Source organism: Phoxinus phoxinus (assembly GCF_949152265.1).
Source record: "Phoxinus phoxinus genome assembly, chromosome: 5".
Lineage (NCBI taxonomy): Eukaryota > Metazoa > Chordata > Actinopteri > Cypriniformes > Leuciscidae > Phoxinus > Phoxinus phoxinus.
This window is the reverse complement of record NC_136880.1, coordinates 20,775,920-20,790,630: the sequence shown is the minus strand read 5'-3', so window position 1 is coordinate 20,790,630 and position 14,711 is coordinate 20,775,920. Positions and strand designations below refer to the sequence as shown.

At 38.8% G+C, this 14,711-nt stretch overlaps 1 protein-coding gene across 2 annotated transcripts in view; it reads left to right on the top strand.

The window, feature by feature from the left end:
- The window catches only part of ptprfb (protein tyrosine phosphatase receptor type Fb), a 129,058-nt gene that overhangs the window by 86,622 nt on the left and 27,725 nt on the right, over positions 1 to 14,711 (top strand). For both annotated transcript variants that reach the window (XM_079611809.1, XM_079611808.1), the window contains 6 exons: positions 2,201 to 2,318; positions 3,372 to 3,950; positions 5,383 to 5,480; positions 6,012 to 6,268; positions 8,609 to 8,690; positions 10,864 to 11,085. In XM_079611809.1, coding sequence (XP_079467935.1) covers positions 2,201 to 2,318; positions 3,372 to 3,950; positions 5,383 to 5,480; positions 6,012 to 6,268; positions 8,609 to 8,690; positions 10,864 to 11,085 — 1,356 coding nt within the window. The remainder of the gene's footprint in view (positions 1 to 2,200; positions 2,319 to 3,371; positions 3,951 to 5,382; positions 5,481 to 6,011; positions 6,269 to 8,608; positions 8,691 to 10,863; positions 11,086 to 14,711) is intronic.

Genomic DNA, 14,711 nt, shown 5'->3' with positions numbered 1-14,711 from the left:
TAAATATATTGTTTAAATTGTTACTGCCTTCCGTTATTATTTTGGAATAACTGTAAAAATGCTTAAATAAACTTAACTTGATGAGGTTTATATTCGGTTTTAATAAATATAACATTAATTACATAGTGTAAAAATACAAAAGAAAATTGTGTTTGGTTTCTCTCTTTTTCCCCTTTTTTTTTTTCTTTTTGATGTAATGTTTAACCAGGAAAATGTGAGAGCATTAAGTGTAACTGGGACATGAATCTACATTTGATTTATTAACGAACAAAAAAAAGAAGTAAAAAAAAAAACTGTGGGGACTTTGCCTCCTCATTTCAGAACACCACTGCATGCCAATGTTTCCTACTTAGTTAAACTTCTGTTCTCTGTGAGTGCGAGCTGTTCCCTTTGCTCGAGAAATTGATAAAAGAGCACTATTTATGATGGAGAAAATGAGAGACGAAAATGCAATTGCTTCGCCTATAAAAAGTAATTTTGTGTGATTAAAGTAATGAATAAACGCTCAAACTTAAAAAGGTCATTTAAATTTATCCAATCATTTACATTTTATCCCATGTTCCCCTTCTTTAGGGCTTCTGTGGGAGCGGAAACCAAACCAATCCTACGTTTAAAAAAAGAAAATTGTGAAACAGTGGGAACTTATTGGTATAAGTATTAATATAATTAAAATCTTAATTAAAGAAGAAACTCAGCCAAGTCTTGCTAAAAATGCTAATGAGAAGCTTTTAAATGCCGTTTGTAATATAGGAGTCTGGTATTTGTGTGTGTGTGTGTGTGTGTGTGTGTGGCGGGTGAACATATGCTGTGTTATGACCTTGGTTTATTTCCATGTGTGTATTTAAGTGTGGTCGAACCTGTACTCATTAATTATTGTGTGAGTTTGGGTTTTTGTGTGTGTGTGTGTGTGTGTGTGTGTGTGTGTGTGTGTGTGTGTGTGTGTGTGTGTGTGTGTGTGTGTGTGTGTGTGTGTGTGTGTGTGTGTGTGTGTGTGTGTGTGTGTGTGTGTGTGTGTGTGTGTGTGTGTGTGTGTGTGTGTGTGTGTGTGTGTGTGTGTGTGTGTGTGTTTCCGCGTGCGCGTGTGTGTGAGGATTTTCAGCACAAGTAACCCTGCAAGTACACTAAGAAGAGATTACCTGAGTTACTGTAGACTTTACAGACATTATTCCTCATTAAACGTTTCTTCAGTAAAATTAGTTTTCTATTCATATAGCTAATTCATGTTGAATATCAAAGCTTTAATGATACACAGTTTGTGAGTTTCATGAGAATTAGCTATATGCCGTTTACATGACATTTATAGTTTATAGTTAAAAATTGTAAAAAAGTTTTGGGGACCTGAAAATGCAAACTTTTGAAAACCGCTTCAAGTTTTTGAAAACAATACTGTTGTTGTCGCCGTGCAAATTACAAAAACGTGCGTTTGTGTAAACGGTGACATCATGCACATGCGCATTACGTGTTTAGTCTACAGGCGCGTAGTGCTTCTTTCTACAAAGTCACAGCGCCAAATACTGGCAGCAGAATACAGCGTTTATATATAAAATATTGTGTTTTAACCCTAATCAAGTCTTTGTGTGTGTGTGTGTGTGTGTGTGTGTGTGCATGTGTTCCTACAGTTGCTTGCGTGTGCTGTGTTTGACGTTCTCTGTTTCTTCCTTTGGTTCGTGAGTTTGTTCAAATGCTCACACAGGTTGATGTCAACCAGATGTGTCAGTGTTCCAGTTGTGTACACCAGTTAGGCTAATTTGTGAACTTATTTTGACTTTTTAGGAGGAACCTTGAAACCCTATTTTAAAAAATAGGGTGGGGAAATCATTCAAATATCTGCCAAATTACAGACAGTTGAAAAAAAAAATGATTTGCTAAGTGTCCTCGTAAAAAACTTTGTGTCACTGGTGTAAAGCAAGAAGACTGACACCCATGGTTGAGCTGCTTTGGTTCTTCTCTTTGTGGCTTGGAAGAGCTTCTCATAGAAAAAGCTTTTCTAAGCCTTTTGGAGTTATTGTTTGAATGTGCAATATGAAATTAAAGATGTGTCCGATGGTTTTAAAAGGGAGGTTGTAAATGGTTAAGCATTGGGGTGTGTGTGGTTTATTGGAGGGTTTATGATCAGTGTCTGCCAGTGGGGATGGCATGAGGGCGTCTCTAGATAAAGCTGTCTTGGCATCTTAGGCATCATGCTGTTTCCGTTTAACAGGAGGCTGTGATCACTGGACTTCTCTCCGAGACCTCTTACTCTGTTACCGTGGCAGCGTACACAACCAAGGGCGATGGGGCGCGCAGTAAAGCCAAAGTCATCACCACCACCGGAGCAGGTAGAAACTCTTCACACTCAAAATCCACCCTGGTTACTTTCCTAATGCATGCTTCTGGTCTTGTTCTGCATGATTCATTGGTGCACATTGTTCCAAAAAATATTTTCTTTTAAATATAATAGCTTATTTTCTTCTCTACGGATGTCACCAGCTGCTATATTCCACTGAATGTCCTCTTATATTTCAGAGTAAATCACATTAGAGGTTTCATATTGACTTTAAATCCTGAATGTGTCTGTGGAGGTTTTCAGTGACAATTCATTATACTGTAGAATGTAGAATTTAATCAAAAGCAGCTTTTGCAAGACATTTCTTAAGGATTTAAATAGATGGAAATATATATATATATATATATTTACTATTATTATTAAAAATTACAAATATTATAGAATTATGGTCAATATGAAAAGGCATTTACAACTAATTTTAGTTATATAAATTTGGGGTTGATATGAATTTTGAAAGAAGTCTCTTCTGCTCACCAAGGCTGCATTTATTTGATCAAAAATACAGTAAAAACAGTAATATTGTGAAATAGTGTTACAATTTAAAATAAATCTTTTGTATTGAAGTATATTTTAAAATGCTATTTATTCCTGTGATGGCAAAGCTGAATTTTCAGCATCATCATTCCAGTCTTTAGTGTCACATGATCCTTCAGAAATCATTATAATCATTTTGTGCTCTAGAAACATTTATTATTATTATTAATGTTGAAAATAGTTGTGCTGCTTAATATTTTAGTGGATAACCGGGATAGGGAATTCTTTGATTTTCTATATTTTTATTTGAAAGAAAAACCTTTTGTAACATTATAAATGTTTTTAGTGTCTTTTTTTTAAATAGATTTAATGCATCTTTCCTGAATACAATGAATTCATTAAAAAAAATATTACTGACCACAAACGTGTATTTATATATTTTTTTTATTTAAAGACAAATACAAGTAGTCTGTTATGCCAGAATAAGAGGAGTGTTTTAGACATTTAAAAAGTTCAGAAGGATATTGTCTGTAATTTAAAAATGTCCCTGCACTCTCTCTTCCCCCCTCAGTGCCTGGTAAACCCACCATGATCATCAGCACCACCGTCGGCAACACGGCTCTCATCCAGTGGCAGCCTCCTAAGGACATGGTGGGCGAGCTGATCGGCTACCGACTGCGGTACAAGCATCTGGAGGAAGAGAACTATGAAGTCCGTGAGTTCGCACGCACCGACGACCACCACACCGCCACAGACCTGCACAAGGGCGCCACCTACAGCTTCCACCTGAGCGCCAGGAACCGGGCAGGAGCCGGAGAGGAGTACGTAAAAGAGATCAGCACTCCGGAGGACGTGCCCAGCGGGTTTCCCCAAAACCTGTGCGTCGTGGGCTTGACAACCTCCACCACCCGCCTGTCCTGGGAACCGCCCTTCCTGTCTGAGCGCAACGGCCGGATCACTCACTATTTAGTGGTGTACCGCGACATCAACATCAAACTGGACAGCACCAACCGCACCACCGAAACCCAGATGACCATCCAGGGGCTTCGGTCAGACACCACCTATGATATTCGTGTGCAAGCCTTCACCAGCAAGGGAGGGGGTCCCTTAAGCCCCAGTATCCAGAGCAGGACCATGTCTACATCACCTGGTTGGTGTTTACACTCCATGGCTTACGTTAAATCGCTTAAACAGATACAGAAATCCTTTTATTCCTCTGCGTAATTTATCACTGTGTCAGGCCTTGAATAATTACAATGCACCGTAACATAATTATAATGCACCCTATACAGTATATTTAATGATACAGGTGCACATGATACCACACACACCTATTCATGTTCCAAGAAAGATTGTGTCCAGAAAACAACACCTGGCCATGTTTGTTTCTGTCTTAACACATTTTGAACTGGTCCACTGGTCACAGAGAAATCAGAAGATAACCAACAAATTATTTGTGCCGCAATAACACACGCTAGAAACAACATGGGCATTTTGTCATGATAAGACCATGATAAATGTGCAGTTTTATGAAAAAAATACTATTATCTTCACATTGGGTGGTCTGTTTTAAGCCAAGTGGAGAAATCCTCACTTCGTATTTTACTTTATGCGAACGTTCAAGTTGAACTGAAAGCTGTACAACTCGAACAAAACAAAAGCCAATTCAAAATATTAATAAATACTATAATAGACTTTAAATAACACTGAGCAGATTAGCATCTCAGTTATTAGGAGTTTATTGGGGTCATCGGATGCAAAATTCACTTTTGTATGGTGTCTGCATATAAATGTGTCTTTGCAGTGTGTGGACACAACGACCATACAATGAAAAAAATCCTCAAAAAGCCTAAACACTCTCAATAATCAAGCCGTTTGGATTTTCTGAGCAATATGATGTCATATTGCTCATGCTCCACCCACGACCACTGACGGACTGTCCCGTATTAGCATATTTCCACCCTCAGCCATTTGTATACTGTCCGCCAAAGCAGGTTGCCATGGCAGCACTTTACGTGTCTTGTGTCGACACGTCCAACGGGAAGAGAGGGGTGGGGTGAGCAGTTGCTCATTATCATTTAAAGAGACATGCACCGAAACGGGTCGCTGTGAACAGAGCTGTTTTTGCGGAGGTAAAAGGGTTTTGTTTTACACATCCATTGAGGAATTTTAACCAAAGAATGTTACAAACTTTACATGTAGACCCTATAGAATCATACCAACTTGTGGAAAAGGGGCATCCGTTAACCCCTTTACGCTTTCTGTAGCTGGGGAAAGTATAGAGTCACAATTTCTTTGTATTGTTCTCAACAAATATGATTTTATAGTTTACAGAAAAGCTTTTACTGGGAATATTCAGACAGGGGCTTTATTTGTTTATTTATTAAAAAATGGATGCACAATACTGTAAGTACTTTTATTGCAGTGTCAGTAATTTCACACAACAAGAGATTAGTAAACAGTCCTTTTTTGCCCATTTCAGAAGCTGTGTTTTGTTTTTAAATGTTACCTTATACATAATGCATTGCAAACCTTGAGGTTTTTGAATAATGTTTACAAAATCCCTGTTTTCTCCCCAATAGCATTTGCCACAAGTTTTGGTGTCAAAGCTGTGATGAAAACTTCTGTCCTTCTCACCTGGGAAGTACCAGAAAATTATAAATCCCAAGTGCCTTTTAAGGTAAGACCCCATTGACGTGCACACACAAACGTTCCTCATATTAAGAGATATAATTCACAAGCATTTATTTATATGCCTGTTTTTATAGTCTCGCACTTGGGAGTCTACTGTATAATGGTCTAATTCGTGCACAGAATGGTTACGCTGCAACAGATGTAAATGTAATTTTACCTATTAGATTTAAGTGCTCATTCTGTAAATTCACATGTGGTTTTGTAAAATTGCAAGTCACACTGTTGGTCAGTACGCTGAAATGCTGTGGAAAGTCTGTCTGAACGGTCTCTGGCCTACAGTGGACTTGACAGTTGTCTGTGTGGCGTCTCTGCATGCCAGCCACTGGTATAAAACCATTACAGTAATATCCTGATGGGCCAAGCCCAGAAATCAGCACACTGTTTCCAACGCTAGAAGTGACGGCATGGGGATAAAGTCTGTTTATGCAATCAAGTTCTTTGTTTAAATGAAACTGAATGAAAAATTAGATTTAATGAGCCGTGCAACTGAGTGAAATTGAACCTCTCCCTCCTGTAGATCCTCTATAACCAGCAGAGTGTGGAAGTCCAAGGCAACCTGAAGAGGAAGCTGATCACGCGACTGCAGCCAGACACGGATTACTCCTTTGTGCTGATGAGCAGAGGGAACAGTGCTGGTGGTCTGCAGCAACAGGTTTCCATTCGAACTGCACCCGACCTGTTCAAAAGTAAACCTGTCCTGTACACAGGAGAACAGACCAATGATGGAAAGCTCAACATCAACCTGCCCAAAGTGCCCACCACAGCTCCTGTCAAGTTAGTACTCTAGTAATCTGACAAACAAAATGGGATGTCCTTTTAGTGGAGGAGATAATAAGATGGAAAAAAATATTAATGATTAGAAACAAAAACTGTATAAATAAATAAATATATATATGACTTTCTTCTATCAGCCGAACACAATCGATGTTAAATTAAATAATATCCTGGCTCATCTCACCTTTGTAATGGCATTGAATAGTCTCCGAGTTTTTGAAGTTCCAAAAGGAGTTCCAGTGGCTTTTTTGTAAGAAAAATGTCCCTATTTAAAACTTTAGAGATTATAATCACCTGCTCCCGGCAACGGTCCTACGCGCGCGTTCACAAGAGAGCCCAGTTCTGGCGGAAGGGGTGACCTCTGAGGAAGGGGTGACCTCTGACCCGACGTAGGACGTTGCTCCTCTTATATCGGAATTCTCCAGCATTTTTCTTTAAAACTTTTCATTTTAGACTTCTAATTCGTGACCAGCGTTTTGTTTTGCTCCATCCTCTGCGCTTCTCACCTAAGCTTATTACATCATATGTTGGGTCAGAGGTCATAACAAAGCTGGGAAGAGCCAGGATATTATTTAATATAACTCCGATTATGTTGATTATGTTAATATAACTCTGATTATGTTGGCTTGAGAGTAAATTATGGGATCATTTTCATTTTTTAGGTGAACTTTAATAAAGCATGCCTATATATATATATGTATATGTATAACAAATGTCATACTTATAAGTGGGCAATTGAGGAAGGTTTTGAATACTGTATGTATATAAAGTCAAATCAGTTTTTTTTTTTTTTAAGTTGATTTTATATAGTACTCATTCTATTGCTGTGCATGTAAATGTACTCCTTCCCCTCTTATTTAAATCTCATCAGTACAGATATGCCTCCAGCCTCATTCAGGTCAATGACGCCATGCTTTCCGTTCTGCAATGTAGCTCACACACCATTACCATGCAATTACCCCCCCCCCCCCCCCCCCCCCAACTGAACGCTCAGACTGAATCTCCCCACCTCAGCAAACAGCCTTCCTGCCAACGCTGCAGATTCCAGATGCGTTTCAACCCAAAGCAACGTCATCCTACTGTATTCAGCTTTACATTTGACCTTCTCCTGAAAAGAGACTGCTTCTTTTTTTTTCAAACTACCAGAAGGTCCTTGTCAGACTCAAGTGACATTGGCATGTTTCCGCTTCATTCTCATCTGAGCTGTGTGCTGAGGGATAAGTCATGATGGAATGCGTAGAAATCAATAGCGGTGAATGTGCCGACAGATAGGCTGTTTTCTCTCTTAGCTGAGAGGAAGATATTTCTGAAAGTCTTGGTTTGAGATCACTTAGAGTGCAGCCTGTCATGATGGAGGATATGAGCACATCCTGCTCGTAGAAAGCAGACACGCTGCTCTGTTTCTGATGTTCTTGCCACAGAGAGCCCATCATTACGGCTGAGTGCTCTTCACAGGAGCTCCTGCTTATGGGTGGAGGCCCTTAAATGTGTCGTCATAATTTATGCATGAGAAAGGCCTCTAATGTTTATATGTCATTTTCAACACTTAATTTTTCATGAATGAGGAGGTAATGGAAGAAAAGTGGATTGTTTTTGTCCTTTGAGAGGAACATGCCGTTTCGGAGTCAAGCTTTTCCACAGCCAATTATGTTCCCTGATAAGAAATTAAACTAATTTGCTACTGAACCGCAAAACCGGGAGATATTTTTTTTTTTCTCTGACTTTTTTGGCCGTTGACAAAGTCAGAGCTGGTGCAGTGTGGTCAAAAAAAAAAAACTCTGTACCTTGTTGCCAATCCCTGGAGGAGAACAGGCCTGTGCTCCGGAGTCCCTTTTTTGATTGGTAAAAAGATTACCAGAGTGTTGAGGATGAGAAAGTCTTGGAGAAGATTGGCATTTGGAGTAGAGCTGATTGATGTGGGATTTCGTGTCAGACACAGCTCTTCGTTCTCCGGGAAATGCCGGAGCTCTGAAGCACAGAGAGAGTTTTTCTTGGAGCTGATTTTGAAAATGCCTCTCGTATCAGAGACCGGCCAAATTAAAGCCTCGGCTCCAGTCTTATTATGAGCCGCCGTGTGCCACTCTCCCATATGCTCGTTCGTGAGCGCTTCATCCCCTCACGCTCTAAAAGACGGAGCTGATTATTAAAAACCAGTAGTGTTGATGATTAACTGAAGTTATTACTCAGAAAGCAAATCATCAGTTTTTCTATGCATTCACACACCTGGAATGGGTCAGTTCAAAGCTTTTCTGGTGTAAATGGTGGCCCTTGTTCAAGCTGCTGTAGTGTAGTTGAGAGTAGTAAAGGTGCACATGCTAACAGTGTTGTTTTTCTGCATAGGTGTTACTACATTGTGGTCGTGCCCGGGTCTCCTACATCATCTCGTAAGTGGATTAATCCTGATGAGATGGAGCTGGATGAGGTGAGTTATTACTGTTTTGTTGTTTTTAACTGTGTTCATGAGTCATTAGAAACCTGGAAATAGCAGGGAATTTTTTTTAATCAACATCATGTGTTTTGAAAATTAATACAATATTTTCTTACATTTTCAAATGTAAGAAATATTTTATACACTACTATTTAAAAGTGTAATGTTTTTGAAAGTCTCTTATGCTCACAAAGGCTGCATTTTTTTTATCAAATAATTACGATTATAGCAAATAATTAGCACATTTTTGTTTCTCTTCAGGTTTGAATGTCTTACTGTAGTCTAATAAAAGTTTATCAAATAAATAAGTAAATACTTATACACATTTATGATATTTTTCATTGTATAAATATATTCAGTGTACAGTCAGCATATGCGTAATTTGCGGGTTGGATGGGTGGGACATGTCTCCATCACTTTTTGCCAGGGTCGATATTGCCCCCACCACTTTTTGAAACATCTCGCGGCACGGATGTACCTAATTCAAAACAAACATCTCTAGTTGATTAGCAATTCAGTCGTTTGTGTTAAATAAGGGGTGATATGGTGCTGGATTTTACATATGTATTTACTAATGTAAATACTCTAGAGACAATTTATTGTATTATAGTAGATGTAAGGATAAAACTATTACATTAAACATGAGTTCTATGCCAATAAATTAAACTCAATGTACTACTGAAATTGATTTCTGGACTTTGTTATTTTTTTGTGCATTTATTTTTGTACATTTCTGATATAACCAGCAATCTCCTTCATGAATCTACTTCAAATTCACAAATACCAAAACCCTAAAACCCATTATAAGTGATTCTGTCTATCACTCCTATTCCTGAAATACTCCAGCGCTCCGACTCAAAAGACAAATGGATTTGCAACATTGGCTTTGTCACTTCCAGTAGACAGCAGTACAATGCGGTGAAAAGACAAGCAAATATGACGAGGCATATCTCGCCCTCGGATTCACCAGTACATCTGTGGGTATTGAAGAGAGACCACAGTTTGTTGTGTGGCCCAAATTGTTTTGCCTTTGACAATATGAAACCAAACAAGTTGAGTAGCACTTAGTAGCCCCTTTCACACATACAGTCTTTACTGGTAAACTAAATGAACTAAATATGCGCTACCAAGATGGCAATGGCAGCTCCGCCCACTTTGGGCATCAAAATTGCTCTTCGGAAACCTGCGGGTGACATCACGGACACTACGTCCATATTTTTTTACAGTCTATGACTATTATGCACGTCTCGTTTTTTTAAAGAGCAAAAATGCGTTCTGTTTGATCATCCGCTTATCCTTTTCACTCAGACGTCAAAAATGTGGTCAAATTGAAGAGATAGTGAAACCAAAGCGCTCCTCTTCATGCGGGGGGGGGGGGGGGGGGTGAAGACAAGGGCGCAGCGTTTAAAGATCACTAATGACTGACATCACAGAATTTGCACATATTTTGGAGCTGATGTGTGATTGGTCTCTTACCCGCAAAAAGCCAGAACGCCGTTGCTTGTGTAAACAGCAATTTACAGTAATTTACCGGGATTGCTGTGTGAAAGGGGATAGTGACTTCACATCACAAACACAAAATGAAACCTGTTGAAGTTGAGGAGTTGGAGTACTGTATTAATTACAATATTTTGCATTCAAGGTCATGTTTGAGAGTGTTTTATGTGGGCGGGGCGCATGTATATTAATTTAAGAATTCTGAAACAAAATAGTTTCCTCAAAAATATGAAGCAGCACTGTTTTCAACATTGATAATAATCAGAAATGTTTCTTGAGCAGCAAATCAGCATATTAAAATAATTTCTGAAGGATCATGTGACACTGAAGACTGAAGAGTAATGATGCTGAAAATTCAGCTTTGACATCACAGGAGTACATTTTTAAAACATTCAAATTGAAAAAAGTTTTCTACATATTATTGTTTACTGTGTTTTTAATCAATAAATGCAGCATTGGTGACCTTAAGAGACTTTTAAAAACATTAAAAAAAAACAATCTTACATCACGAACACAAAGAGAAGCCCGTTGACGTTGACAAGTTGAATGCTTTTACATTCACAGGCAATTCAAATAAAAGCATTGACCAACTTAGCATTATTTTCCCACACAACACTGAGAGCCCGTGGCTTTTATGTACTAATTCATCTGTCTCTGATCTCTTCCTCAGCTCATGGAGTCTACTGAGGGAGCTCTGCTAAGGAGACGACGTCACTCGGACACCGTGAGGCCATACATCGCCGCAAAGCTGCTCTCCCTGCCAGACAGCTTCACCTTGGGCGACGAAAAGACGTACTCCGGCTTCTACAACCGGCCCCTTTCCAACAGCCAAAACTACCAGTGCTTTGTCATGGCCGAACTCAAGGACCAATACCCTGTTACTGAGAAGCAGGTATTACAGTTTGTAATAGTTTTTTTTAACTACATGGTGGACCCCACATGTACGTTTGTATGTTTGCCGTCTTTTATCTTCGTCTTCAGCTTCTCTGAAAATTTCAGTGCGAGTTGCAGATACACAAGCAGTTATTTTGTAAGTCTTGCCAAAGCTTTGTCCTAATAAGCAGCAAAGCTCAATAAGCTTTGTTTTTTTCCGAACAAGCATTAGCTTAAACGCCTCGCCGGTTCCCTTCAGCCCCTCTCGCATTTTTCCATCTGCTTCTAAAACAAATCAAAGAATCGAACTCGGCACCCTCACAGCCCTGAAAGTAATCATCGCTGAAACTTATAGCCCAGACCTCCAGAGGACCAGTTGGATAAATATTCATAATTTCCTCTCATGATAGCGTCAGCAGTGTTTGGCACTTTGAGCTCCTCCATCTCGGCTCTGTGGAAAGAGCAGCAGAATGGATTTGCGTGGCAGGGCTTTGGGAGCACGGAGGCTTGTCCTGATTCCCTTGAAGCTGACTCTTAAGTATTCCTAAAGCTTAGGCATTAATCTGTCCGCCATGCTTTATGAGAAGAGGGGGACAACTTCCTCACTCAGCACTTCAAAGGCCCTGCTGCCCCTCCTCTTCTTAACCGTCGACCTTTTCGTCCCGACTCGTTCACTCGGACTTCCACGAGACGTTCCTGATCTGCAGTGACTGTACCTGGACACCTCTTTAATTAATAAAGATTAAACATGCCCGCAGATGGTTTGAGGATGTTTAGATTGGTGTAAGGTTCAAAAGAACAAGACAAACCATTTGTCGGAGAATGGTATCTCAGAGAAACGCCCAATGCTCAACATCTAACGCTGCGGCGCCCTTCGGATCCGGCGCTCCAGTGGCTCTCCTGCTGCGGAGCTGTCATAGGAAATGAATGAACGGATCTGAAATGAGCTGAGCTCCAGCAAAGGGGCCTTTAGAACACATGAAGCCTAGTGCTCAGCACAGGAACACAATCCCATTGAAAAGCTGCAAAGAAACAGTGTGGGACTGGGATTGAAACTATAGAACAGGACTGGGTAAAAAAAAAAAAGACAAAGATTTTCCAGTAAATCATGAAATTCACTAAATGAAATGCTTCCAAATGCAATTCAATAATAATAATATTTTTCATATAACTTTAAACTAATGTTAAATGAATACAATTCAAAAATTAAATGCATTAAATTGGGATTTATTTTATTGTATTTTCTGGGATTGAAAATACAGACTAGGATGGGGTAAAAACAATATCAAATAAATGTTACATTATTAAATGCATTAATTATATTTCAACAAATAAATATTTACATTAGAAATTATAACTTATATTTTTATTTATTTAATACTTGTGTAATGCTTAATAATACAGTGATTTTTACTTTTTATTTATTCATTGAGCATGATAGCCGATAACAGTTTTCAATATGCTCTAAATTTAGTGAAATGTTTGTCATCTCTTCTTCAGCATTGAATGCTAACTGTATATGTTAAAAAAAATGCTGAATCATCAAACAGATTATGTAATATTTGAAACCGGCCCGTTGACTGTGACCAAATGAATCAACAATTCCCATTCCCAAAATAATCCATTTTAAAAATCAGAATGAATTGAGTCAATACCTTTTTAATCAAATTTACTTTTAATTCAGTTTAATCAACGGATTTATTTCATGATATTACTACATTAGCATTTTTTGTTAGTAATTATTAGTAGAGAATGAGTCGTACTAAAGACATCCATGAGCATCTCAGTTCATCTTGAGGACCAGTAAACCACGATGTCTCCATGTCCATGGAGAAAACAGAATGTCTTTGTGTACAAGCATCACTCGAGGCACATAAACAAGCCCAGAGGAGTGTGAAATCGGATGATAGATAGAGTGTGTAAACAGAATCTGGTTAAGCAAGTGCGGAGAAGCAAGCTTAAGATGTTATGTTAAACGAGAGCGAGAGACAGCGCTTCGACAGGTTTGAAAGGAAGAGAGCTGTTACAGCGGTCCAGAAGAAAAAGAGCGTTAGAGAGCAGTGAGCTTTTTTTTTTTTTTAAAGAAGCAAAACGGAGTGAGAGAAAGAGTGTCAGCTGGCTGGTAAAGTTAGGAAGGAGGGCCTGTGGCGGCCGAGCTGTTTCTGCCAGATAAAGTGTTTACATTAGCAGAATGCCCGCACTGAGACCCCAGCGCTGAGATGATGTCGTTAACCGCTCCTCTTCTGCCTGAGGACGCGAGCCCATCCTTATCCGCTCAATGGATTTTGCGTTAGTTAGTATTCAGCTTTCTTGTGTTGTTTTTTTTTTTTTTCTCCTTGGGAAATGCGAAACACATTAGTGACGTTAACTGCCTTTAACACATCGTACTCAAATTGTGTTAAAGTGCCGGAGGAAACAGAGCGCTGTCGTTTCATTCACCTCCACAGCGTCAGTAGAAAACGCATTGCACCGTGGTGTACAACAACAACAACAAACAAAACTACATTTTTGAATCTCTTTGATGGGTGATTCTCACAAAGAAATGTCTGGCTCATATTTTATTATACGAAAGAGAGGCTTATTTTTAGGACTATTAAGATTGGCATTTATGTTCAAATTCTCATTACTGTAATGTGAAAAAATGTCATTCTCGTTAATGTAGTCCAGTAATGTGGCTAATTGTACATTTAACATTTATATTTCATCATTCTGCAGAAGCTTTTATCCAAAGGGACTCGCAAATGAGGAAAATCACAAGCAATTGATCATTAAGGAACCAAAAATATTCACAATCCTGCAATGCAGAGCTTTGTGATAAAACCAGAATACAGCAAAAGTTAATATCACAGAATACTTGTTTCTAGTTTATATAGAAAGTACCTTTGACTTCTGTGATTTATTGTATTTATTTTTATTTCGATTTTTTTAGTTTAATTATTGATTTATTTTCCAAAATCCTGCGCCACATGACTGTATACAATAGGGAGTAGCTTTTTTTATATGGTTTCCAGCTGGTCTGAGTTTGTTTAGATCAGCTAGATTACCAGTGGACAAACATGTTAACCTGGTAGATCAAATCGATTAAAGCCACTTTTAAACTGGAAGAAACTGGTTCCAACAACTAGCTTGAGCTTAAAGACCCTGATATACTCATGGCAAAGTTATTGTTTGTTCTTCGCTTTGGCGTAAAAAGAAGTTTGAAATAAGTGAGCAGCGGTTCACTGTTAGCGAACATCCAGGCTGCTGAGAGTGCTGTGTAGATGAATATGTTAATATGTGCTGCGCACTTTCCTTTCAATAACATAATAAACACAAGAAAAATGACAGCGGTGAGAAAGCGGTAGTTAAGAAAGCATCTGATCCTAGCGATGTGGATGTTTGCATAAGCTTTGCAATTCAACTCTCCAGTAAAGTCACTTCATACAATAGATTGTTTAAAAGCAAGCAGCTTTACAGTATTAAACATAAAAAAACCCGTTTCCGTGTCTCTTTCAATTACATTTACAACTACAATTTGACGTCACACCAGTTCATTGCTTGAAGCATATCGGGGCCTTAAGCCAATAAGCCAATGTTTTTTTCCAGGTCTTTGCTAAAGAAAAGTTACAATTATGCAGTGAAATGTGTATTTCTAGTACATTGCAC